Source organism: Echeneis naucrates, chromosome 3, assembly GCF_900963305.1.
Source record: "Echeneis naucrates chromosome 3, fEcheNa1.1, whole genome shotgun sequence".
NCBI classification, from domain to species: Eukaryota; Metazoa; Chordata; class Actinopteri; order Carangiformes; family Echeneidae; genus Echeneis; species Echeneis naucrates.
Genome location: NC_042513.1, coordinates 11,297,830 through 11,324,305, shown reverse-complemented (window position 1 = coordinate 11,324,305; position 26,476 = coordinate 11,297,830). Strand labels below are relative to the sequence as shown.

Here is a 26,476-nt window from a genome sequence, read left to right as displayed (position 1 = left end):
TCACCGAGGGACTTCATTGAGTATGAGGCCTGACAAGCCTGACGTACTGAACAAAATGATGAAGCGCACAGTCTGGCTGAATCATCGCCGCATGTTTCTTTATTTATTTATTTATTTTTTACCAACTGGGTGGGGTGACTGGGGGCAATCGCCATAACACAAATGATGGTTGGACCATAAGAACTGTTCCAGCTGCATTCGTCAAACATGTTTTAATCTGGTCCAAACAGCTGTCTGTTGAAATAAAGGGACAACAATGACACCAAATGAGATAAAATTAGCACAGCTTACTCCAATAACCCCGACTGGAAGATGTGAACGCCTATGGCTTGACGAGAAATTGGTGCTTTTTAACCGTATGTTTTAGTGGCTATTATTGTTCTGCACACATATCGTGGCTACTCCCCAACACAGAAATGCCTCTGTTGTGTACACACATCAGAGGGGCAGACAAAAGATGGATGGGTGGTGGTTCCACAGGAGTCGGCCTCAGAGAGGGCTCTTATTTTATCTACTGGGCTGTAAAAACAGCTCTCTGGTGCAAGAGATGACAGAAAGAGCAGAATCTGACCTCGTAGCCAGCTGGTGTCTGAAGAGAGTCCTGTAAAACCCTCAGAGGAGAGCTGGTGACGCAGAATGACAGGCAAGCCCATTGTTAAATCTCCTGCATGACAACCTCAAGACAATGGAGGCAGCAGCACAGTCAGTGAAAGAACACACCAGTTTGCTGTTTAAAACAGAGATGCAAACGGAAGCCTGTTCGAGCATTTGTAATGTTTCCCAGACTCCGATTCTCAGCCAACAGGCACATTCAAGTTAAGTGAGAGAACTGGGCCGGGCTTAATATGGCGAGATATTAAGGGGAGAGAGTTTCAACTGCTAGATCACTGTTAAAATGCTCTCGGGGCAGACCAGATGTTGTGAAAAGAAAGCTTTTCTAAACATTTATGACTATCAGTGGTTGGGCCCCGAGGCACAGCTGCTGTTCGGAGTACAATGGAGATGAGGAAAAGGCAACGCCACCTTATTGCTACCCTTCTAACTCCCTCTAGAAGTGATTGCTTGCAAGACAAGAGGCAATGCAACATTCGCCATAAGAGGTCTATTCTAAATAAGTATTAGTAACCAGTTTCTCTAGTAAACATCTCAGTAGTTCTTTTCTATTTGCATGTGCCAGAGAATGAATAGAAGAAAGAGAATGAAAGGGAAAGAAAATAAACAAAATCAGCCAACAATGAAATCACATACAAACAATTTTGTCTACATGGAAAATGACTTATCAGGATGAGGCTGCTGGCACGACTGGCACTCTGACAGCTCCTCTCTGCCTGTTGTGAGAACAGACGAGAGGCGAGACTTCAAGGAGGCACAGAGATGGTGATGGATGGGGACGGACACATGACGGGGCTTGGCCAGTTGCTATAAGAATGCTAATGAAAAAAAAAAAAAAATGAAGTATTTGTTTCTCTTCCCTAATTGTACATTCATCAGCAAGGTAACGCATTGTTTACTTGTGTCAAATCTAATAGAATGTGTTTTCAGTTGAAACTAATACAGATTGTTATTTTGTAAGTAGAATGATTATTATTATTATTATTATTATGACGATATCAATAAAATCCTCATTACCGTTATGTAATGAATAAAATGTGTTTTTCTTCTTCCACAGCAAAATGTCAGCAAAGTCAATTTAAAATTTTTAAAATGAACCTTAACATCAAAATACACATCTAATTATTATTATTCATAAGATGATCAAGCTTCAATAATGACACACTGCACGTAGTGTGTGCTCCTGGGTGGAGTCGTCTCCTCGCAACACAGACAAAAACTGTCAATAGTCATTTCGGGCATTTCGTCCAGAAACCACACCCACGCAGCAGGGGTCATTTATCAGTGTTCACGGCATCTCTGTCAACCAAAGTCTGACAGAAAACAACATGAGCTTTTTTTCCGAACGAATAAGAAATGGGGGAGGTAATTATTTTCTTTAACAATTCACCTTCAAGATAATACATCAGTTCATTGGAATAAAATTAACCCAGAGGTTGAGGTGCTGTCTTTCTGCTCAGTGAAAACCGCCTTGTGTTTTAGGCCTATCGGACAGTTTGAGCGGTTCGTGCTTCTTTTCATGAGGACGTTGAATGTAAATTGTTCTGCATGACGCTCAGGTTACGAGCCAGCATGTGAGCGTTTAATCTCCTGTTTGCAGGGATTGGATGCCGCCTCTGCATTCCCACCTGTTCACAGTTGGACCTCCAGCTAAGCAAACACCGCCCCAGCATGAAGGGGGGAAGAGCCTCTTTTCATTACAGGTAATCGTCGTAGTTGAAACAATACTGATTGCATTAGGGTGTTTAATCATGTTAAGGTGTCCTGTTTTATCACTGGGAATGGAGCTCATTCCTGGCCCATTTCAAAGCTCACCTTCCACAGAGGTCGTTGCCATGGGAGACTGTAGCAGCGCCTGCTCCCATTATCCACAGCACAGATAAATGTGTTGCCACAAAGACCATATATCCCTTTGCGCTTGCTGCCTCACCTCCCCCCTTTCCCTCTCTTCCTTATATGATGTGGGGAAGGGAGGGGGGGTGAGCTCGGCAGAGCAGCTTCCAGTGACAGCGGAGTCACCTGTGGGATTACAGGAGGAGACGTCAATCAAATCCAATGCAGGTGTTACAAAGAACAGCCATTGCTGGCCCTTCCTCATGTGCCGTCAACTGCTTGTTTCTTTCAGGAGAGGAACAATGCCCCCCCTCCACCACCTCAACAGGCCATCCCGAAAAAGGATCCCAGCACCCCCCTGTCCTGCTGTTGATGGACATACAGATATACGAGCTGAAGTGATAACCGCTCAACATTCACATCCTTCTTCACTCTAACGCCCGACAGCATCCACCTTTCTCTCCCATATTTCAGCCTCTCATCTGCCACCACACCGTCTTTCTCATTCCCTGCATTACTCTCAAGAGTTGCATTCAATCAGCCTCCACACATTCCTATCTCCCCTCGCCTTTCCTCTCCATCTTCCCACCACACATTTCAGTGGGCGCTCTATTGTTTGCTAGAGAGGGACATGCTGCTGCTGGTTCTTATCTGGGTGTGTTGGCGGCACATCTGTAGATGCTATCTGGCGCCCTGCTGCTGTGTTTATGCTCCAACCCAGCAAGTGGTGCAACTAGCAGGGAAATGACTGAGTGAGGAACTGAGAGAAGGAGAGACTCTGGAAGGTGCTGCAGCGACCACAACCTAGTCCTACGGAAACCTAAGACCTCAGCAGCACAGCATTTGCTAGCCAATTTTCCATTTGTCTGTCAGAACTAAATGCAAATGCATCAAACATCCAATACAGTGAGTGGACTTATCCTTCACCTTAGCTTTGTGCTTATCTTTAAACCTGTGTTTGCTTCAAATTGTGAGCTGAGGAGGAACAAAAAAAATGTCTGCATCAATGACTTAATTTTTTAAAAGGATTGCTAAAGTTCACATTTAAACATCTACGGATGCAGTTTGGGAAAAATCAGCTCAGGTTTGTTGGTATTGTTGGCTATGAAACGTGCTGCAGACACACTGATGCAGCTCAGGACAGCCGTGCTACGCAAACAATCAGCATGACTCCTGAACCTGGAGGGACTTGACTTTCAAAGTGTGGGCTGACAACATATCGAGAGGCAGACTACCAGCCACTATTCTCACCACAAACCGTTGCATTGGTGTGAGCATGCACGGACTACATGTTTATGTTTACTGAACTGGCATCTTCGGAGCAGAAGATGTGTCTGGAGACGCAGACGTGGTGGAGAGCGATGAAGTCACTAAATTGAGTGAGGGGCATTTGTTATTGTTCACCTCATCAAGAGGTGTATGGTGTGTTGAATTAATGTCAGCGGGCAGCATGGTAGTTAGCGTTGTTGCCCCATAATAAGAAGGTTGCGGGGTCGATTCTTGACCTGGTGCCTTTCTGTGTGGAGTTTTCATGTTCTCCCCGTGCCTGTGTGGGTTTCCTCCCACCGTCCAAAGACATCCTGTTTGGGTTAACTGGTGACTCTAAATTGTCTGTAGGTCTGAGTGTGAGTGGTTGTTGGTCTCTGTGTGTCTCTGTGTGTTGGCCCTGTGATGGACTGGTGACCTGTCCAGGGTGACCCCGCCCTCACCCAGTGTGAGCTGGGATTGGCCCCAGCACCCCCGCGACTCAGAAACAGATAAGCGGCTGAAGATGAAGATGAATGTCAGCTAGCAGCCCTCTCTTCAAGGCACCCACCATAAAAACAAATAATGGTGACAGGTTCAGATTATTAGTGGGTATTTGTATTGTTGAGAGAGAACGGAGAAGATATCCTGTTGTTTGCCAGGTAAAAGAGAAAATTGATTTAATTTAATGAAGGACGAAGCAGCTGGAGCTGAAGCTTTGTGCATTCAGCTACAGTTTATTAGTTGGGAAACTATCTCAAGAATCAGGAGAATCAGCAAATGCTTATTTCCTCCACATTTATGTAAAGACTCTGACAAACATTTGGTCTGATATGCTTCAATAAGCCTCCAAAATAGTCGAAGAGCAGCCATCCCAGTTAACCATGGGATCTGGTCTGATGAGAATACCAGGATCTCTTTGCACACATGGAACAACTCATTTTTAAAGTTCATTAGCTGTGTCTGTGTAGATGCCGTGCATAACTCAGACTAAACAAACAGACATCAGCAACGGTGAAAGCACATTGCACATGTTGAGTGGGCTTCAGGAGGATGATGCAGTGCGCAGCTTTCATCCCCTTGGTGGCCAATTCTTTAAACACTCTTAATAGCTGTTTATTTATTGTGGTTAATTAAATTTTCAAACATGAAAAGGATAGATTTACCAAGTGGAAACGTGCAGTAGTGGGTTTTCTTCAAATAGCGCGCAGGAGAAAACAAAAGTATTGAAATGATCATATCAGCAATAGCGAGGAAGACAAAGTGGCAATGAAAGCAACCTAATCAATCACTCAACTCTAATAGAAAAGGATTCAACAGATCTCTATGACACCTGGATGGGCTGACAGTGTGGCATTAGCAATTACTCCGGTCCATCTGCAGCATGCTGCCCTCAAAGGGAGCAGATGCTCTGCTGAATGCCTTCAAACATAATCCACCTCTGCTGAGTCTTAATTTTGTAGATGAGCGAATTTGTTCATCTCCACATTGTGTTGTCCAACATGGGGAAAGAAAACATCCGAAGCAAGACAATTCACTTCTGCCTTCGAGGAAGGTATGATTTACAATTTATAATTTTTAAGTATGGTCCCAGCTTTGACGCACAACCCTGCACAGTTCCCTCGCCTCTAAAAAGATTGAATACATATATCCCTATCGTCAAAGACAAATGTATTGATGCACTAGCTACAGCCGTGTTTACTTTATGCTCCGTAGTTGTAAATGTAGCAGGAACTGAAGCCCAAGTGTTAACATGCTGAGCTGAGGTGTAAGGAAGCTGAAAGTTGAGGTAAAGGGAGGGGGGTAAAAGGAAATGTGTTGGCAGTGTGTAGAAGAGAAGACGTGGTGTTGTTTCGGCTGTTTTGATTCTCCTGCCTCCGTCCATGTGTGTATATGTGTGTGTCAGTGCGTGTATTCCACCAAGCTGCAGAATAACTTACACTCCAGGGTCAGTGATGAGTGTCTCCCCTATCGTTTCTGCACACACACACACAGAGCATCCCTTACAGCAGCATGCAGTCAATTGTACAAAAGGCAATTCCATAATACTGCACATCATCAACGCAACCAGCAGGAAGCCTCTACTGAAACACCCAAGACCTTTATTTTTATCCTTTTTTTTTTTTTTTTTTTTGGTAGTCATCAATCAAGCCTAATCAGTCTCAACTCAGTGAATCAAAGGCCTTCACGCTGTCCTGAAATCACACATTCGCACATGCCCACATGCACACAACCCTGAATTTGACACCTCCAAAGCTTGCATCCACCTATCAAAAAGCCTGGAAGGTGTTGCATAGTGTGCAGAGGAGACGAGGTCTGCACACCCTCCCCTGGGCCCTTGCACACAGAGTTCAGGCCAGCTCAGTCAAAGGAGGATTCGCTCATGAACGCTTGCAATTGCTTTCATGGTGTCTTTTACGTTCCCAGCATAGCTGAGCACCTCATTGAAGTGACATATCACTTTCCTGCTTACCACAGTCCTTGTTTATCACTCACACTCCGTTTTCACACTTCGCTCTTGCTCACACAAGTCTCGCCTGCATCACACATGTCATGCCCCTGTGCATAAAGACCGAGTGTGTGTTGGAGCAGGCTTGAACAGGCTCCAACAGCTACACAAACAGTCTTCATTCCAGATGAAGAACACATACGGTGCTCCCTTCTCTCACAGCTCTTTTTTTTTTTTTCATCTCTGTAATGCATTGGAAAACTTGGCAAGCACTGACCATCCATCCTGCACCCTCAAAACCCCATTTTCCCCTCTCACATCTGCTTTGAGTAACGGGAGCTTGAGGAATGCATAGTGTTTGTCTTTGGCTAAAAGCAACAAAATAAATGCAAATGAACTTTCCATTAGTGATTTCAGGGAAAAGGGGGATAAAACTTCTTTGCTTGCCAGTAAAGGAAAAACACAATCTCACATAATTGGGGGAAATGGGGGACTGCAGGGAAAAGAAAATGGTGCTTCTTCTTCCCATTTTTCCAAAAGCGAAAAAGAGTATTTCAGAGAAGTGAAATCCGGTCAGCTGGAAGATGGTGAGGCACGGATGGAAAGTAAAATATGCATTTCAAACATATTTTATTTAGATTTGGTGTACCAAAAATGGAATCCATTCTCTGTCACTCTTCAACTACACATTTCACTCATAAAATAAAATTCACACCATTTCAAAGCATATATTACAAAAATAAGATGCGCTTGTCACCATTTTGTGACAGTGCTACACAATTCAGCCAAGAACAGGAGGAACTATAGGGAAAATAGGCTCATAGGAATTAGGATAGCAGAATGGTCTCTCCTGGAGGTATACTCTGTAAAATCTTTTCATACAACAGATGTCAAGATAAGTGGCCTTGAATATCAAAAAGATCTGGCTGAACTGCATCAGTCTGGAATAAAACTATACCTACTCAGTCTCACTTTGTTCTGCCAACCCCTCAGGTCCAATGAATTACAGGGGTGTGTTTGAAAAGACTTCCCACTGGGCATGAAGAGTCATCAAAAAAAATGAAAAAATAAAATAAAAAATCCTGAGTCAACTCACTTTTAGGGTTCAAAAGCTCTATGAAGCCCAATTCGGCTTTGAAACATGTAGATGGTTTAATGTGAAAACCCAACACTGCCTCATGCATGCTCACTTGGAGGGGTATTGGCAGATGAAAGGGTGATACGAATGAGTACCCTTGTCTGCAACACTGTAGTTATTTCTATTTAAAGAACCAAAAGGAAGGCAACGTGGACAGTGAATGTCAATGAATGGGGGGTGGGGGGTTATAAACAAAGTGCAATCTAGAGGCCTTTTATGGTGCCTGAGAATAAGCTACAAGAGTGATGGATTATCTCCTTCAGAAATTTGTCAGGAAATCTCTGCACAGAGCAGCTATTTTTGAACTTTACAGCACACTTTGACTTATAGGGCCAGAGAGCATGCCCCTCATTTTCTCATTGCAGGATTTGGTAATATACTTTGTAGAACTGAAAAACATAATCAAAATACTTTTTCTGAATGGAATGTGTTAAGATTGAACATCGACATGTGGGAAAGTACCATATATCACAAAACTGAAGTGGATAACTTCGAAAAAGGGGCCTTGATTTCCTTTGTGCAATTATTGGCATTACAAAACAGTGGAATAAAGTTGACTGTCAAAACAGTCAAAACAGCTGCAGTTATTTGTTTGTCGGCATCTGCACACTGCAGTGGAAACCAAGTCTCCTCAAGGGCATCTGAGTTGACTTTTTTAAAGCAGAGCTACTCATTTAGTGAATAGTATATTCCAGTTTCCTGCCAAAACCCAAAAACACAAGCGTCATTAACATGCAATTTCACTAAGGACTGCGAATAACAACAACGAAGCCATGTTGATAGGAAAGTCTGTGGAAGCAGTGAATCACTGACTAATGGTTTGATTTTTAAGGATTTCAAGTTGCAGATGCTGCATGTGTGCATGGTTTCCTTTCATTTATTAGATTGTGTTTTTCTTACAATATCATGATGGCTCACAGTTGAGTCTGGGTTGAGAATTCCTTCTGATTGCTTTAAAGGATATTCTTAGCTCAGATTTTTTTTTCCATGAAGTACAGCGCCATTTGGAAATGTCCTTAATTTACTGCATCACTTCAGTGAAATGTGAGAAATGAGTCAAGTTCAGTCTCCAGAGGCTTTGACATACATTTGAAGTAAATCTCCGATACAGCTGTAGCTGGTGAGGGCTAATTCAAAATGGGATGACACTGAAAAATGATGCTGCTCATGTACAAGTAAATATTTAGAGCAGATGGTGGCATGACATCTATGAAAGACAAAACACTCTCAGCTGATTAAGATGTCACACTAGGAGCCAAACTCTCACTGATGCCATAATTTTCCTCCTTTAGGCCAAAAGTAAAAAACAAGTACACGGAACTGGTGTGTAGATGTTGCACACATACTGTGAGATGCACCATGCACAGCTTTGGGTAGAAGTTGAGGTGGTATGAAGCGGGGAGCAGTGGCTCAGGAGGAGATGAGCAAGTGAGGCCAGTCATTATGCACAGTTTATCTTCATCTGCTGACTGCAGCAGTCAATTATCACTCTCGTTAATTGCAGCAGCCGAAGCATGGTGCAAGGACGCGCTGGAAATGGTCGTAGTAGAGTTGGAAAATGCACTTGAATTTGAAAGTCTAAATACAGTTTCAACGTCTCCTGGTATTTGGATATTTTTTTCGTACACTCTGAGGAGTAGCACACAATCTGGCACAGGCACTGTGACAAACTCCCTCTGAATCTTAAAAAAAAAAAAAACGAACAGGAAATAAGTCTATTTTCTATCTGTATCCACTTAACTCATGCTTTAATGATAAAGATGTTGGTGGAGCCTGTGAAGATGTCTTGGCACACTGCAACTCCCCAGATATCTTAAGCCTGTTTTCATACCAAGACAACGTGGGGTGACATCGATACTGCAAAGGGCTCATTTTAAAATTGTTATATAACAAATCAAAGCCTCTACTGCTTTAAGTTAAAAAAAAAAAAAAAAAAAAAACATAAACAAAACACAACAACACTGGAAGTTGATCAGAGCAGCTCTCCAAAGGTTTCTGTCCGTGCAGCCTACAACATAGCATTTTTTGGGGGGTAGGGAGCTAAAAAACTATTGACATTAAAGTGTGGAAGCAGCCTAAGTGTTTGTGTTTGTGGCTGGTGTGAGTGTGTGATCTGGGATGGATCAGCAACTCTCGAGTCTCACACAGATCTGATGCCGCTGGGTTTCAGCCATGTATCCTACTCTCCATAAAGTCACCAACTAAAATATAACCATAATTACACAAGACTGTAGCTTTCATGTTAACTGGTAAAATAAAAGGAAACCCCACAGCTGGTGACTTGTGCAGAAGCAACCTTGACGCTGTGCTCCGCTTTTGATTTTACCATCAGGCTAAGGTTCCTGTTGAAAGATGACATGTCACACACAGTGGGAGAATTCTCAAAACATACAGAGACAATTAAATGCCTGGGTGTACATTTCCCACGCACACACAGAAACACACACCAGGCACGGAGGTGTCTGGAGAGTAGAGATAGGGCCGTCTCCATCAGCCCCTACGCCTACCCAGAGGACCTAATCAGTCAGTGAATACACGCAAAATGGAGGCTGTCATCTACCTTCAGCCCAGCAGACTCCCTGTCGACAATTTTCTCCTGCCATCCTTCAGAGGGAGAAAAAAAAAATGGATCTTTTCCTGCAGCTTCATCCTCAACCAAAATTTACCACAGCATATTTTGTCAGCTGCTGTTTCTGTCTCCTTCACACCCTCATCCATGCAGCTGGTTCAAACTGTTTTTTTTTTTTTTTTTAAACAACATTTCAGTTCTTTCCATTTTTCACTACGTGTGCTCCAAGGTTAACGGAATGATTCAATTTTTCAGCTCAGCATATGATTTATGCAGCAGCAGCAGAAGTGCAGTGTTTACACCTGTCTGTACTTTAGCTGCAGCCTCTCCTGTCTTGTTGCCGCCATCCCGGCTTACATGTGCCACATACAGATGGAAATCACGGTAATGGAACACAAATGTGACCCTGCCCCGGCTTCCAGGTCGGAGCCATTCGTCATGGTGATGACCCCAGCACTCAGCAGCAAGGAAGCACATAACTGGTCAACCTGGACCTGCATATACTTGCATAGACACTAATAAGATATGTAACATAGATGTTAAAAGCACTGTTTACATTTAGTAAATAACTGAATCTATGCTGGGAGTATACGGACCAAAGTTCTCCATCTCCACTGGAAGACAGCGACAACGGAGCATCCTATTCTACAAACATTAGTCGGTTTTTAATTTTCTGTTTTACCTGGCAAACAACAGGATGTCCTCTCCGTTCTCTCTCAGCAATACAAATACCCACTCAGTCATCTGCTGTTCCCCACAATCACTTCAATTGTGTCGTATTGTCACAACTTATTTGCTCTTGGTAGTTTGTGTTGTCAGACCAGTATAAAGTAGTGATTTGTTCAAAGCTGTTATCCAAGTTGGGCAAGAATGCCTGTGATGCTGCAGTGAGACCCCTTTACATTCATGCCGAGACTCTTGGATTGCATGACAGACTATAGAGGCATTTCAAATACAGCAACAGACAGCAACGGACATGTTGTTAAAATTATTCATGCACAGCACCTAGCTGTGTTGGAGCAGACACGGTGTGTCAACATATTTAGCACATATAAACTACTAATGACTAAAGAAAGAACACTTTCTGTGTGTGAAAAATGCAGACTTGTTGTTGATGAACAGTGAAAACTGAATTTAGCACACTTTGGCAAGGGAAGTGATAAGACTCGGAAAAAAAAGATCACATTTCTTAGGTGAAGACAATGGCATGGTTGAGGCGTTTGTTTCTGTGTGTGTGTGTGTGTGTGTGTGTGTGTGTGTGTGTGTGTGTGTGTGTGTGTGTGGGGGGGGGGGGGGGGGGGGGGGGTCATTGGAGAATGAAGGAGATGGTTTTTCTTTTTTTTTTTCCCCATTATTGTTATTAAGATTTATAACTGTTTGTGTGCCATTTTGGCACTGCATGGCTCTGGTGCTGCCACAGTGGAACTGCAAAATGGGGAAGTATGTGTGCGCCAGTGGTAGTGTTGGAGAAGCAGCAAGGTCTGGAGGGATAATAAAGGGAAAATGGAGGACTGGGAGCGGTAGTAAAGGACAGGAGGTTGAATCAGTGAGAAAAATTTAAATGAAACACAACGGAGAAACTGGGAGAAATAAAAGACAGCGTAAAAAGAGTCACTGATTGACGAAGCTCAGTCGCTTCAAGTTCAAGAGAACAAGTGCTTGTGAATGGGACGACATCATCTGATTGGCCTATCTGTGTGTCGCTGGAACCACATCAGCCTCCCTTTATTATTAAATCAACAAAGAATTCAGGAATTCAGGAACAGTAATTGTCAAACAGTAATTTGGTTGTAGCTTCTCACATGTCGGGGTTTGATGCTTTTCTTTGTTATCTGGACAAAACAAGATGTGTGAAGACGTCACTTCAAAGACTGTGGAAAATGACACATGCCATTTTTTTTCTGCATACTTCAGAAATGCAACAATTAATTGAGACAATAATTGTTGATAGTGAAATTCATTATTTGCTGTTGGTTACCACGGGCGAGAGCTACAGTACGGGCAGGTGTAAGGCAGAGAGTCTGATGCTAGGCTATGTGCATCGGAATAACTGAAGCCGATGAAACGATTTTGGACAACTTACACAAAGAGAATTTTGCATCGCGCCGCTCAGCTTGATTTTACCATCTTACTTTGGTTATTTTCATTTCATATTTTTTCGGCCATGACACATTTATGTGGCTGTCCCTTGACCCCCCCCCTTCCAAGTAGCAAAACCAGAAAAACAAAAATCAGGTTTCCTGTTAACATGATGTAATTACAGTGCTGACAGCGACAAAGATGCTTGTGAATCAGGCTGATTCTGAATGATCTAATTGGCCAATGAAAGAATCTCAAAAGTGATATTTCTGAGGTGTAGGTCACTTGGAAAGCTATATAAAAAGGAGTGTATTACTATTTCTAAGATGAGATTCAGTGACATGAACTACATTGTATATCAAAGAATAGAAAGATTAAAAGGAACGTATATGAGATAAGAGACCGATGGCAGCTGGTAAAAGATTAGAAACCCCTTTAAATGTAGCACAATACAATTTTCAACAACCATTATAACTGAATACGCTTTAAAAGCACAAAAAAATGACTGGACTGAATATTATGAGCTGACTTTAAGGTCCATGACAGAGGAATATATAGCACTGCTTATATTTAGTGAGCAAAACAAATTACACGGGCAACCCACGGCAAATACATGAGGAGCAATGCGCCGTTTGCCTTACAGGACTGCAGTATCACAGCTTGTGCTTCAACAAAATCATTGCTATGTGATCATGTAATCACATGTGAGAAAAGACTTGCACAGTATTGTTTCATGTTTACAGCATTTCCATTGACATCATCTTGGGCAGTAAAAGAAGGATCTGATAAGGGAGGATGAATGTGTAGTTGGCGCCAAACATAGACACATTAACAGAAAATCTCAACCGTGGTACATGTTTTATCCTCACTGAATGTCTTTAGTTTGTTGATGACATCCATTTAACACAAAGTATTTAGTGATACTGTAAAGATGCCAACCTAATAAATCGCCTACAAATCCAAATGTACCATCAAGGACTTCCAGCGCAATAGTGACGAAACCAACCGTTTTTACCCTGTCACAAAAAAAAAAAAGATTAAAATACATCAAAAAAGGGATTAAAGACTCTGCCAACACCCCTAAATCCTTCAAAGGGCGTCTGACTCTGTCAAAGGATGAGCACACTTAAATATGAGGCGACACACATCACACATGAGGAGTGTTGGTGTTCATTTTACAGTGTCTACTACTATTGGGAGGGAGAAATTAGATTTTAGTGAAACATGATATCAAAGCAGAGTGATAAGTGGCTTTGCTTATCTTTTTATAGCACAGTAGCCAATAGGTGAGGGAGGGGAAAAAGAAACTGTAGAAAAACAGAGTGAGGCAGAAAGGGCATAAAGACAAAGCTGATGTATTTTATCCAACTTATTTTTTATCTTAACAGTTGGCAGTATACAGGGTTGGGGGTTGTTATTTTTATTTTATTTTATTTATTTTTTTAATCAGAGCAAATGCATGTCAGAGTGATAGCTACAGGAAGCATAAAAATCCTTTAAACCTGAAATAGAAAGAAATTTGGCCTGTTCCCCAATTTGGCCTTTGATTTCTTATTTCCTCTTCATAACTCGCAAATGTGTGTCATAAGTAACAGTCACAGAGGTTTCAATTTATCAGGATATATAATAAATATTTAATGTGCCGTAATAATGCATTTACAAAAGGAACCTAACACATGAAATGTTACAACTAGTTTGCACTTTCACCTGACTAAATTCTCTGTTGCTCAACTGGCTGACTCAACAACTTAGTTTAGCATTACTACAAAGCGTTAATTTAACACCAGCAATTATTAATCATTAAACAGCTCGCATTACACTTGCTGGGACTGGCAAAGAGTAATCAACCTACTGTCATTCCAACCGATTACAAAAGCCACGAAGGAACAGGTTTAGCAAAGTAGAAAAACATGGGATGTTCGTTTTATTGCTACAATAAATAGGACAAACACAATCTTGGTGAGACAGGAAGGTAAAATTATTATATTTAAATGTTATGAAGTTCCGTTTGCTGGTGTAAATCTTGTGGGATGTATCTGACATGCTTAAACAATTTTGTTTCTTTATTATTTTATTTTATTTATTTATTTATTTATTTATTTTGCTCAAGTCTCCAAGACTGGGAATAATCTGTCATCTGTTACACCTACTAGCAAAAGGAGTATTTGGTATTTACATGGAACCTGTGCAACTCATTAAACTGTGATTGTATTGTGATTACAAACACATTTTATGCACATGTGAATATAGCCACAGGAACTCAAAGAGAGGGGGAGCCTGATGAGTTAAAGAAATGAAGCCCGCGGATGAACCGCCGTGGTTACGACGGTGAGGTGTCTGAGGTGTTTCCTTGAGAGGAATGAGCCCAACGTCTCCTGGCAATCAATCCCAGATATTGCCTTGGCATTTGTCAGATATGCTCCCTGCCACACTAGCCACCCGTGACTCATTCCATCATTACATCTGAGAAGTCATGCCCACTCCACCCCCGCCTGCGCCATCGTTCGTGGGTCTGCTGCCGGCCTAATGGCCTGCTCTCTGTACATCGCAATTAACCTTTTTATTGGCCACCTGCCAGCCAGCTGGAGATACATTGGTAGTTGTGCATGTGTGCATGGGAGTAAGTAAGACCATAAATGCAATGGCTTAATGTGTCCAACAATATGTGTGTGTGTGTGTGTGTGTCTACGGCAGTAAGAGGAGATAGATTTCACGTGCTCTGCTCTTCAAGTAGAAACTGACTGAATCTAACATCCCATCATGGTTGACCCAGGTCGACCCACTGGCTGTGATTCTGGCTGACAGCAGAAGACATCGTGGAGGAGGACCTGAAAGAGTCTCCTCTGTGTAACGCCTTAACGCAGACGTGGTGACAGGTACTGATGGAGCACTGGAGACGGCCTCTGATCAAATTTAGGGCCACCTTTCAGCTCTTGACAAAACCCCATGAAGAGCGCATCTTCACGGGAGCACTATCTTCTGAAATGTTGCACATTTGTTGCTTGTAACTGCAGTTTTGATCATCAGGCAGATGCGTTGTCACTGCGTCGTAACCAACACAGTGCATCAGGAAGGCTGCCAAAACAACCATAGAGAAAGAAAATAGCGGCAACTTTCCTCAAGGAATTTCCTCCAGTGTATCTGTTTTGAGCCTCCAGCAGGAATGTGTCAGGCGACAGCTCCCAGCTATTTTCTGGCTGCTCATAAAGGTGAAAATTGTTTCTTTTAAATTCCTAAGTTGATATTACACCCTGATCAGTGCGATTGGAAGTGTTGGCTTTTGTCTTTCCTCACTTATATTAAAAAAAAATAAATAAAAAAATCTGACTCGGTGTGGAAATAAGACAAAAGCATAAAGAAAGTACATAAAAGAAAATGATTCATTCAGACAAACATGGAAAAACATTCAGCTGGTACAGATTGATCATTTAGAGACATTAACTGTGAATTTGTAGATGTGAAACCAAGGCAAAAAGGTTTTCCTGTAGAGCTAAAAGAAAACATTATTTTCGTTCACGATTAGTGTGTTGGCAGTGTCTTCAGTTAGTCATTTCATTAAGTCTTTAAAACATAATTAAATTGTGAAAAATGCATGAAGGAAACAACTTCTGGAATGCCATTGATTGTCCTTTTCAAATTCATTCTGGATTTTAACTCCGAAAGCATGTTGCTTGTAGAATATTGACTTGAGCCGATTGTGCGTGCCCACATGATCAGAATATCGCCACCTTCACAACACTGAACCAAAAACCAAAATAAGAAGCAAGTATACACACACACACACACACACACACACACACACACACACTAACATGACATGAGAAGCACAGATTGGTGTGCTTTTTGCTTTCTTTACTTCACGCTGATTTGCATCACTAAGATGACTTGATGAAAATGGCTAAAGCCCTTGTTAAGACAGTATTTTTTATTTGTACGTCCAAATGAGCTCATATTTTCTTTTCCATGATGAGTGACAGAGGAAAAATCTCACCAATGGAAACACACTGCCTCATTCATTTGCGATTGAAAGGCCTACGAAAGCCAACACAGCCGAACAGTAACTTCACACAGGCACTCCAAGGTATCTAAGAGGCTTATACTGTACTATCCCATTGTCAACAAGAGGCCTCTCTCGAGCGTCTTAAAATCTGGCAGAGCACTGCTGAGCTGAAAGCTCATAGTAAATGCATTCTGTTGCTCCTCCAGCTGCAAATTGAATTTCGGGGCACGGCTCGACTCAAAACACCTAATAATCCCATGTCACTTACTGTTCCCAAAACGAACAAGGTCACATCGTAGGAGTCATAATGAAAAAAAAAAAAGAGCCTTTTACAAGCATTTATCCAGTAGGGAAACACATTCAGGTTCCAGCAAGGTGAAGAAATCCATCGAAGGGAAAGTATATACAAAACAATAAAAAGAAACTCAAGAACCTACATATGTTATGTGGGTGTGCCTTTTCAGCACAGCTGCTTCTAAGAAACAATTTGATAAACAAATCTTTCTAAACAGATGTTAAAATGACAACAGAAAAATCTGTGGACAAACACTGATCAATTTTGCAATAATGGCACAATGTGCAATAAATAAACAAATACTGCAGTGTGTCTAAACGCTTCCATTGGCTTCCCCCAACATCATGTTTATTCTACGATTGGATCTTATTGGGTGCTTTAAAGAGGAAATTTGGTAATTTCTCAGTCCACCACATACTATGGACAATAGAAGTGGGAATCACGATTCGATTCAAAACGATTTCAGTCATATTGCTCTCTGCTTCAATCTGTAAGCGTGCGAAGGATCCTCATGATCTGCTCCAGTCTGCTTTGCAAGGCAGAATGACAAATAGAGACATTAAAGTGTATTTGTCACATTTATTAAGTTTTAAACATTTATCCATGCTAAGATGGAACTGCTGCATTAAAACAATATCACACATTGCTTAAGTTACAAAAATAAAAGTGTCTCTTTATAGAAAGAAAAAAAAAATAGTGCAGTTAAACATGGGCTCCTCATTTTGCAAAGCTTGCACACGGTGAAGCTCATGTCAAGCTCGGTCTTCCCGGGCATTCGGTTATAGGGCCCTAAAAAATCTGCGATCATTTAATCACGGAATTAGACATTAAAAATGGAATTCATTATAAACATAGAATTACATGGAACTGGTCGACATTTTACATAAAAGTTGGGTTTTTTTTCCCCAGAATAAAGAGGAACATGTCTGCACGCCCCCTACTCATGAATAAATAAAAAAAAAAAAGTATGAAAGTGGTGACTTGAGCGTAATGGGCACGGTGGCGTAGTGGTTAGTGGCGTGCCGTCCCGATGGCGCGGTTCGATTCCCAGTGCGGGCACCTGAGCATGTCTAGGTTAATTGGCGACGAGTAATGGACTGGGCTACAGCAAGGAACGGTGACCCCCCCAGCACCTAGACCGGACCAGACCGGACCAGAGACGGGACCCCACTAGAGACTCGAGACCAGACCAGACCAGAGCCCACCCCCCAAAGACTATAATGGACCCCTCCAGAGACTCGAGACTAGACGAGACAAGGGACTGGACCCCTCCACAGAGACCACACACCGATCTTTTTTTCGGAATAAAAAGGAACGTATCTGTCAGGAAACTTCTCAGGGGGGTCAAAGAGTCAAACAAGAGTCACTCACTGAGCTCAACACAAAGATGCTGACTATCATGTACTTCAATAGAGATGTCAGTAATCGGTGGAAAACTAAAGAGCGTGGGGACAGAAGAAATTCAGAAGTTAACAGCAGATTTGATATTTCCACCAAAGTTTTGGGACGTATGTGTGGTATGGGACGTATGTAAATGTGTGGAAGCATTAAAGTTTTCAGTTATAACTAAAGACACTGTCTATATTTCATTACTTAAAACACTGTCTCTGAGTTAAATTTGTGTAAAATGCTAAAAATGGAATTATCAAAAATTTAAAAACTAAAAAAAAAAAAAAAAAAAAAAACGAATCTGGGAAATATTTAAACAGAATTTGGGAAACAATGAAACAGATTTTATAGGACTCTTCAACGAGGACAGGGCCGGTTGAAGCTCTCTTTCCTCCATTATTGTAGTTTCCTTCTTGTTTTGGTGCTTACCGCGCATGCGTATGTTCAAGAACTGGTTTACATACAAAATGGAGGCAGACAGCCTGTGGATTGTTTTATTTATTTTTAGTGATTTTGGGACATTTAAAAAAATCGATTCTGAATTGGAGTAAATGAGAATTGTGATTCTTTTATGAATTGATTTTTTGGCGCACCCCTAATGGACCACCATTGGTTCTTTAAGAGAGGTCTTATTTGTCAGCTCACTCTTGGCCAACACATGCAGAGGAGGATGATGGGAAATCGTTTATCCCCATTCTTGTCATACTTTTGTGGTAAATATTGAGTTGTCAAAACAATAACCTCGAACCTCAGTTACAAATGTATTTGTTTTTAACAAATTAATCCAGCAGCACTCACCTGCGACAGAGAGGCGTGCAGTCCGGCTAGAAATGGATCCCAGGTTGTCGATGGTGGCAACACACTGATAGGTGCCCTCATCAGGCTTATTGTGCTTGGAGTGGACCACGTGGGTGAACAACAGCGTGCCATCGGGGAGTATGTTTCGTCTCTCGTCTGGTACCAGGCTCATGAAGGTGCCGTCTTTCTTCCATTCTATACGTGCCGGCGTGGCTGCATCGCTGTGGGCTGAGCAGTTGAGCAATGCCGCGCTGCCCCGAATGGCCAGCGTGTCCTGGGGCTCCACTGTGAACCAGAAGGCGATGAAGGGCTGCACTGCTGAGCCTAGAGGGCGAAAAACGGGGCAAACCTTAGCTAAATGTTCGACAGACACTACATAATTTTGCAGAATAGAACAACTCACATCTGAGCAGCTACAAGCAATGTATCAAATAAAAATCATATTAATGTCAAAGAACTGATCCAATACATGTTCACAGCAGCTGATGCTAATGTTGATATTATTCATCTGATTGCAATACCAGCCCGTCTGCTCTGCATCAATGGAATTTAACTGCAAATGTAAATCTAACGCCTGCTGCAGATGCTCCCATCCCAAAAGTGCCATCACAACCTGTTGTGATGTATTACTAAACATAACACTGAGCCAAGCGCAAGCAACTGTTCAGACACAGTGCAAAGGACTGTTAAAAGGACAAATTTTTGCATTTAATTGGGAGAGAAGGAATTTTAAAAAGCCAACTGACACACGGGCTGCTAACAGCTACTTGTGTTCTGCATCAAGAAGAGGGAACTCACTGGACACCATCAACTTCACTGGCACTTTTTAAAAACACGCTCACAAAAGCTCTGCTGGTAGCTGAAATGAAAGTACTCTCCATGACTCCAAATGTTCCAGAAGCAAAACATCTTTTTGTTCATTCTTCCTTTTCAGCCACCGAGCCTCAGTCTGTCCCAGAGACTCCAAGAGGCTTTTCATTATGGAACCACAAGCCCCACTGGAATTGGACAAGAGGAACTGACAAATTTAACCCAGTCTAGCCTCCCTGGCAAGTTAATATCACATCTTGCTGCATTATAAGTAGAGGGAGCAGTGGAGGAGTAAACACTTTGGAACGCGGTTGCCCTGTCCTTTCCCCGAGCATAAATAGTAACATTGCACTGACATGGGTAGTACCAAAGTCAGAGTAAGTGCAATTGCTTTGTATTTGTCCTCGTCCATTATTCAAGCGCTCCCACCCTAACAGTCATGCAGTGGTATTGTTTAAATAAATAACACCAATTATCAGTTCTGCAGGGATGGGGAGAGGTAGAAAAATAATTAAGGAGGTATGACGGTATTTTAATAATGCAGCGGATGGAGTGAAATAAGTGTCTGAATGTTAAATGCAGTTTAAAATATGCCTGCTCTCTTCCAAGGAAATAGCACGTCTCCAGGGGAGAGCGAGAGCCGAAAGAGATGGAAAAAAAGAGAAAGACAGAAAACTAGGGGAGGAGGAAAGATGCTATGTCACTGGCTGAGCTATTTAACTACTAGGAGGCAATTTGTCTACCTTGCAGTGCCAAGTCCCTTGTGTGAGCTCCAAAGAGTGAAGAAATGTAATGCGTGTCCCATTATGACGGCAATATGGCCGCTTGTCCTCACTGCACTTAGTTCTCTTGGAAGCACAAACTATTAAGGCAAAATGCTGTGCAGAAAATGAATGCATTGAATAGATATTTTCCACTTTCACATTAGGGAATAAATGTAAGACAATATAGCATTCCAACTAAGCAGTGCAATCGTCTCGTAGGACAGTGCTGGACCTTTGCCACCTTTCTGGCCACTCAAAGTGAAGCAAAATTTCAGGATACCAAACTTTATTAGTTCTCAAGCATGCAATATCTATTTTTAAAAAACCCCCCAGGCAGAAGAGGATGTGAATTTCAAGAGAATAAACAGCAGCAGGGAATAAAATATAAAGTCCTAAACCGGACCAACCCCCTTCATCTGGACCTCGCAGCAGTAAAGATTGGTTTTAAATTAGACCGAAGCAAGCAGCTGATTTTAGGAAATCAATACATTTAGAGCAGCCCAGCGTACATATTGGGCAGAATGCGACAACCCCAGCAAATATATTTTACCAATGGTGTACATGACAGATGGAGAGAGACCAGAGTGGAGGAGCAGTGGGGGGAATTCATCACTCCTGCAGACCAGAGGCACCAGTGCATGCTTAATCATCTCTGTTTTACGCTACTGGAACTGTGGGTGTGTGTGGGCTGGGCCAATCTTCCACGCCCCAGTCTGGCTTTTTTCCAGCAAAAAGACCATCTTCACCCATTCTCTATCTGAACAGGCTCAAAGGCATCTTATCAGAGCCAAAACATCCACCTTTAGTATCATTTTACCCCACTCATAGGACCTGTAGGGGAAGGCTTAGCTTCAGCTCTACTGTTGGACAAAATGGCAAACCATCTGCTTTCAGTCTCACACACACACACACACACACACACACACACACACACACACACACACACACACACACCCTCTGTCAGCAGAGAAGGGCAGAGGGAGAAGATTGGACAGGAGATTGTTTTTCAACCAAGGGCTATGAGAGGTTGATAACTGGTTAAGGGGCTGCTTCGTTCAGAACTCCAGTTGTTTTTCAAACTATCTGCATTATGTTCCTTTGGCATAGGTTCCCTCAAAATCTCTATTAATACCACAACTATTGGTCAATCAGCAGAGACACACATGCTGAAAGAGAAGCAGAACAAAAAAAACGAATGCAACTGGTAGTGGCCAAAGTCTAAAATCCAGTTAGATAATATGGTGGAGCAGTGTGGTCAACACTGGACCCGCAACGTGCAGACAAACATTGGTGATTCAAACTGTGGACCAATTCTTTGCACAACAGCAGAAATTATAAAAAAGCCTTACAGAATAAATCCAGACATGAGCCCAAACCTAGTTTCAAGGACCTCTTCCTTTACAGGACAACTACAGAGAATTCAGTCAAGAAATAATTTTCTTCAAACTTGCTCAGTAAACAAAAAAAATAGGTGCAATAGCCCAGATTCTTTATCATCTCAACTTCTTCATCTTCAACATCTCTGTAGATTCTAATTTCAAAAGTGTTACATGAAGCTGGAAACCTCCAGTTGAAGTGGTAGCTTATCGACTCTGCCCGTGTTTGATATCAAAAGGTTAATTTGCCCAAATCTTGTCCCGTGAGGAAATAAGGAACATAATAAGGCAAGCTAAATGAGCCAGGAAGCAATGATTTCTACGGCAAAACAAATCCTTATTTACTTACTTTCAGAAGTCAACAAAAGATGAGCTGATGGTAAGCTCACTTTTGACTAACATGTTTTGAGTTCCTGTTTCTATGAAAGTTATGTAATTAACGTCCACGAAAAGATATTTCATCTCAATGTACTCAAACAGAAAACTCAACAGCTCCTTTTACATCAACATCAACAAAAAGAAGAAAGAAGATCTGACTGAACCTTCCTGAAACACAACTTCATTAGGAGAAAACAACAAGAGAGGAAAACCTGACTCTTGAAGGAAAAACTTTTTCGGTTTTGTGATGTGTTCATCAATCATAATATCGATGGGTCCAAATGACTATTATTGTTTTTAACCAATTGCACAAAAATAATATACATTTTCCCTTAAATGTTCCTTACAATGTCAGCGGAGAACACGCACATCCTTGGGCCAGGCTTTACACTTTACACACAGGTTTTACAGCTGCAGACTTAAAGAAGGAAGTGTCAGAAACCACATTACAGTGTGGGAAGCCTAATCCATTCTGGCCCAGCAGTGTGGGAGCTCCCGTTTGTCTTTGAAAAATAGGAACTTCCATGCCAGGCAACCAGTGAGAATGAAGGAGCAGAGAGCAGAGGGCTAGAAAATGAGGTTGTCCATTTGATAAGTATGGGCCGTTACCTCTGTCCCAAATCCACTTTGCTCAGCAGTCATGAAAGGTTCGGGTGCCGTTTCAGGTGGTGCCCTGATGCGCTGCCTCTGCTCTCATGCACCCAGTGCCCACCCCTCCCTCCCCGCTCTCAGATGAAGAAACAGAATGGAGACGTGGGACTAGTGCTGGATATCCCATCTTAAGCCAGTGCCAAGAGCAAGTTTTTATACGTCAGAGAGTGTACTGTCAGGGTGAGATCTGTGCAAGTTCAGGAAATGTGTTCACAGAGAATAAGCCCCTGATGCCAAGATCTCTTCACTTGAGGGCTTGGAAAACTTGTGAAAAGAGGCTGTGTCAATTGCGCCAAGTCTGCAGCTGCCAGGGAACTAATTTCTGCAACAGAAATCAATGACAAGAATTCAGCACCAACATCAATTCAGCACTAGCCCATGCACAGTTTACATTTCATACGGTGCAATGGTCTATTGTCAATTGTCTGTTGACAGAATAGATTACTTGTTAATTTTAACCATAAACGGGCCAGAAAGTGTTCTGAAAAAATGGTCAAAAGCACTTTCTGACAGAATACTGAAAATAGTTCGATATTTGCCAGTTTACCGTACATTGAAAGAACGTATCAAAGGTTAATAACTAAGGAACAGATTCACAGACTTACAGCTACAGGGCAAGTGGAATTAGAGTAATGACAATTTTTTGTTGTGAAACAAAACTTCTCAGCTTGCAGAATTTCTGGAATGATAGAGCAAACATTCATGAACTTATGGTAATTCCTAGTGCTGTGGCCACCGGTGGCAAAGCTCCATTTGGAAAGGTTAAACAGAAATCCTACTGCGTTGCCGTTAAGAAGACCCTCCATTTTGCCAACTTTATTTATTTACACTCAACCAAACAAAAATCTGCCTCATGGTGTCCCAGGGTGTGATTTTAGATAGCATGCTGGTGTTCAACAATCAGAGGCGTGCCATGTAACAGCAGTGCCTGCCTACTGTTATATGTCGGCGATCCCTTTTCAAACCAACACTGATTCAGCTCTGACTTTATCCCCTGCCTACTTAAACCAACCTTCCATCAAGTCTGTAGTAAAGAGAAATGGGCAAGAGTGTGCTCTCCACACAAAGACTTCTTTTTCTCTCTTCTATTCTACCATTGGCCCAGCAGGAAGCCTCCTCCCTCATTGACTCACCATCTGAGTGTGGCCAGATTGACTGCACTCCTTGTTGAGCAGCTCTTGAGACAGCGCAAACCACTTTCAGAACCAGTCATATTTTCAACAACAAAGGCCCTTCTGTGGTTGGGATTTCAGGATAAGGAAATCCTAGACATGGCTAAAAGTAAGCACACTTGATAGGCATTTACAACCACTGTAACATGGTCATTACACTTTCAAAGGCTAAAGACTAATATAGCTATTTGTTGTCAATGTTGTTGGTCTAACTATGCATTGGGAGGAATATCATTTTCTCACACTTTATCCTGTTTCCCTCGTATCACGTCCGTGGATTTCTGATCTTAAAGGCCTTTAGAGGCAAACAAAAACCCAAGAGTAAAAATCATGAACAGCATATCCAGGTGAAATGGAAACCTTTCACGAAAGTAAAGAAAGAGATGGGGGGAAGGCACTTTGTAATGAACCTGAGCACTTCATTCACCAAGCTGCTGTCTCATCGTTATTTCCATTGCTCAACAGTTTGTCCTTCCACCCTCGGCATCAGAGTCGCTTTAATGACACTAATGGAAAAGATTGTGCCTGTTTCCATCCCGAACTTTGCCACTCATCATCCTTCATCCTTATTCTTTCTCTGTAGAATCTCTCATCCACCTCCCTTTGCTCCAAACTCCTATCGAAAGCCCATCTGTCACCACCAAACACCTCAGGGAAATATCTCAAGACCAAACGTAGAGAGACTAGGTATCTGGTGAACTGCAGTTGGCTTTTTTTATTTGAGGGCTTGTATCCATTTAGCAAAAAAAAAAAAAAAAAAAAAAAAAGAAAAGAAAGAAAGAAAAGAAAGACAAGCACAAAGAACCTTTCAGAGAGCCTATTACAGAGCATTCTCCCTTTCATTTTGTTAAAATTGAAATTTGGGCACTTGATATGAAAAGTAGGGAAGATTTGATTTGAGACACCCGTCTTATTACCAGGCAGCAGGTAAAGGAATTACAAAGGGAAGATCAATTAAGGTAGATTAGTATTCTCAATGCCAAGAAAGAAATATGAGGACTGCTGGTGTTCACACCAAAAAAAGGACCTGGCTGAAGGATAAACACTAAGGCAAACTTAAAGCAGAGGCACAAGGACAGAATGAAATACAGGAAAGGCTGGATGGCACAGGACTGTTCTCTTCCCGTCTGTGACAGAATAAATGTGAACCACTCATGACTTCTTTTAAGAGCTGAAGCCAGGAGCAATGCCAGCTGTGCCTGAAGGAGGTGGCAGCAATAAGTGATACCACATCCCACCAAAATCTGGTACTCTCAGTGTTCCCCACAGTGGCGGATGAAAATAAGGTTCGGGGCCAAGCCATAAAGGGATGGACAAAATGATTGGGGCCACCTAGTGCACAGTGGCTGCCCTGCGCTGGCACCCACTCAACAGGCAGGAAAGGATCCAATTTTTTCTCTGTCATCCTTTTTGCTCCCTGCCATTATAAAACACTGGAGGCATGGGCAAAACATGACAGGGTCATAAGCGGAGCTGGGTCACTGCAACAACATCAGCTTTGGGTGTAGTGAATACCAAGAGATAACATCATTCTAATTACAATATCACTGTCCTTTTAATCAGATAAAGAAATAGATCTTAGGAGAACTGCTTGCTGGTAAATAGGATTAGCAAATGCTTTCACAACAACAGTGCAGCAAAATATAAAAAAAATAAATAAATTAAAAAATCCATGTTCAATGCGCCAGGGATTTTAATTCTGTGCCGGTGTTCATTTTTGCACAGTGTATTTAGAACAGTAATCAATAAGCACCTTATAACCACACACCAGCCTCCATTTTCTGGTCTGCAGCGAGAGGCCAAAGACCACCTTGAAGATGGGAGCCCACACAAAACCAGCTTCAAAACTAAAACTGTTCACAAAAAAAACAGCTGCTGGGTGGGATAAAATTGGAAAATCCTCTCAAATTTCTTTTTCTGATCTCTTTCTGATCAGCATGTTTCACGTCACAGAAAAAAAATCATCAATTAAACTGTTTGATGCAGCTGCTGTGAAAAGCAACGTGACATGAAGAACCACACAAAATAAGACCAAGTGCCAAAATCTGGTCAGAACTCATTTCACAGTATTTTAATGAGTCAAATGTCATGACTGAGGATTCCAATTAGAGGGACTGTTTCTTTTCTTTTCTTTTGGAAACTGCCAAACTTTTTAACTTATGCGGAATCAATTACGATTATGGATTCCTTTTTCAGTGTGTCTGCATTCAATTTAAAGTGTATGCCCAACTGCGACCAGAGGGAAATACCCCCACAATGCAGAGCCATTCATGCATTGCACTCATTAGCGTAGTGTAAATCTTTCATCAATGTTTACATAAATTACACTTGGAACTCATGTTTTTAAGATATTCATACTTGTCTTCCTACCCCATGCCACTGAATTTAAAGACAGTGTAATCACACTTGGTCTCGTGAAATTAGTGACTTCACAGGCACAGAACTCCTAATTAAACTAGAGCCCACTGACACTTGGTAATTGGGTGAAGGCTAAACAAGATGTATGTCCCCATTGAACATGCCATTAAACCTGCCGTGACGAAAGAGTAAAAACAAAATGAAAGTGTCGCTAAATGTTTCAAATAATTTGAGTTAGATTGATGGAAAAAGGACAATAGATAGAATATTTAATTTTGAGTAAAACTCACTACAAACACGTGGAAATACCAAAACAGCGCGACCAAACTCTTGATGAATACAAGACAGAGCTTCTAAGAGATGAGCGTTTGAAGGGGAGCGACTGGGCAGATGGGGAAACCTCTCCCACCTCCCCCAGTTGTGACAATTAACCAGTACTGATTGAGGCTCGAATTCCCCTTCTTATCAGCCTCCCCATGGGTCCACAAAGAAGGATTGGCTCGCTGAGATGACAGCTACACAGGCGGCCATGCTGTGAGAGCTGGTTTAGAGATGGTGCG

General features: G+C 42.0%; 1 protein-coding gene across 4 annotated transcripts in view; it reads right to left on the bottom strand.

Moving 5' to 3' along the window:
- neo1a (neogenin 1a) overlaps positions 1-26,476 on the bottom strand; it is a 146,812-nt gene that overhangs the window by 76,897 nt on the left and 43,439 nt on the right. For all 4 annotated transcript variants that reach the window (XM_029497560.1, XM_029497561.1, XM_029497563.1 and 1 more), the window contains exon 2: positions 18,408-18,731. In XM_029497560.1, the coding sequence (XP_029353420.1) occupies positions 18,408-18,731 (324 nt within the window). The remainder of the gene's footprint in view (positions 1-18,407; positions 18,732-26,476) is intronic.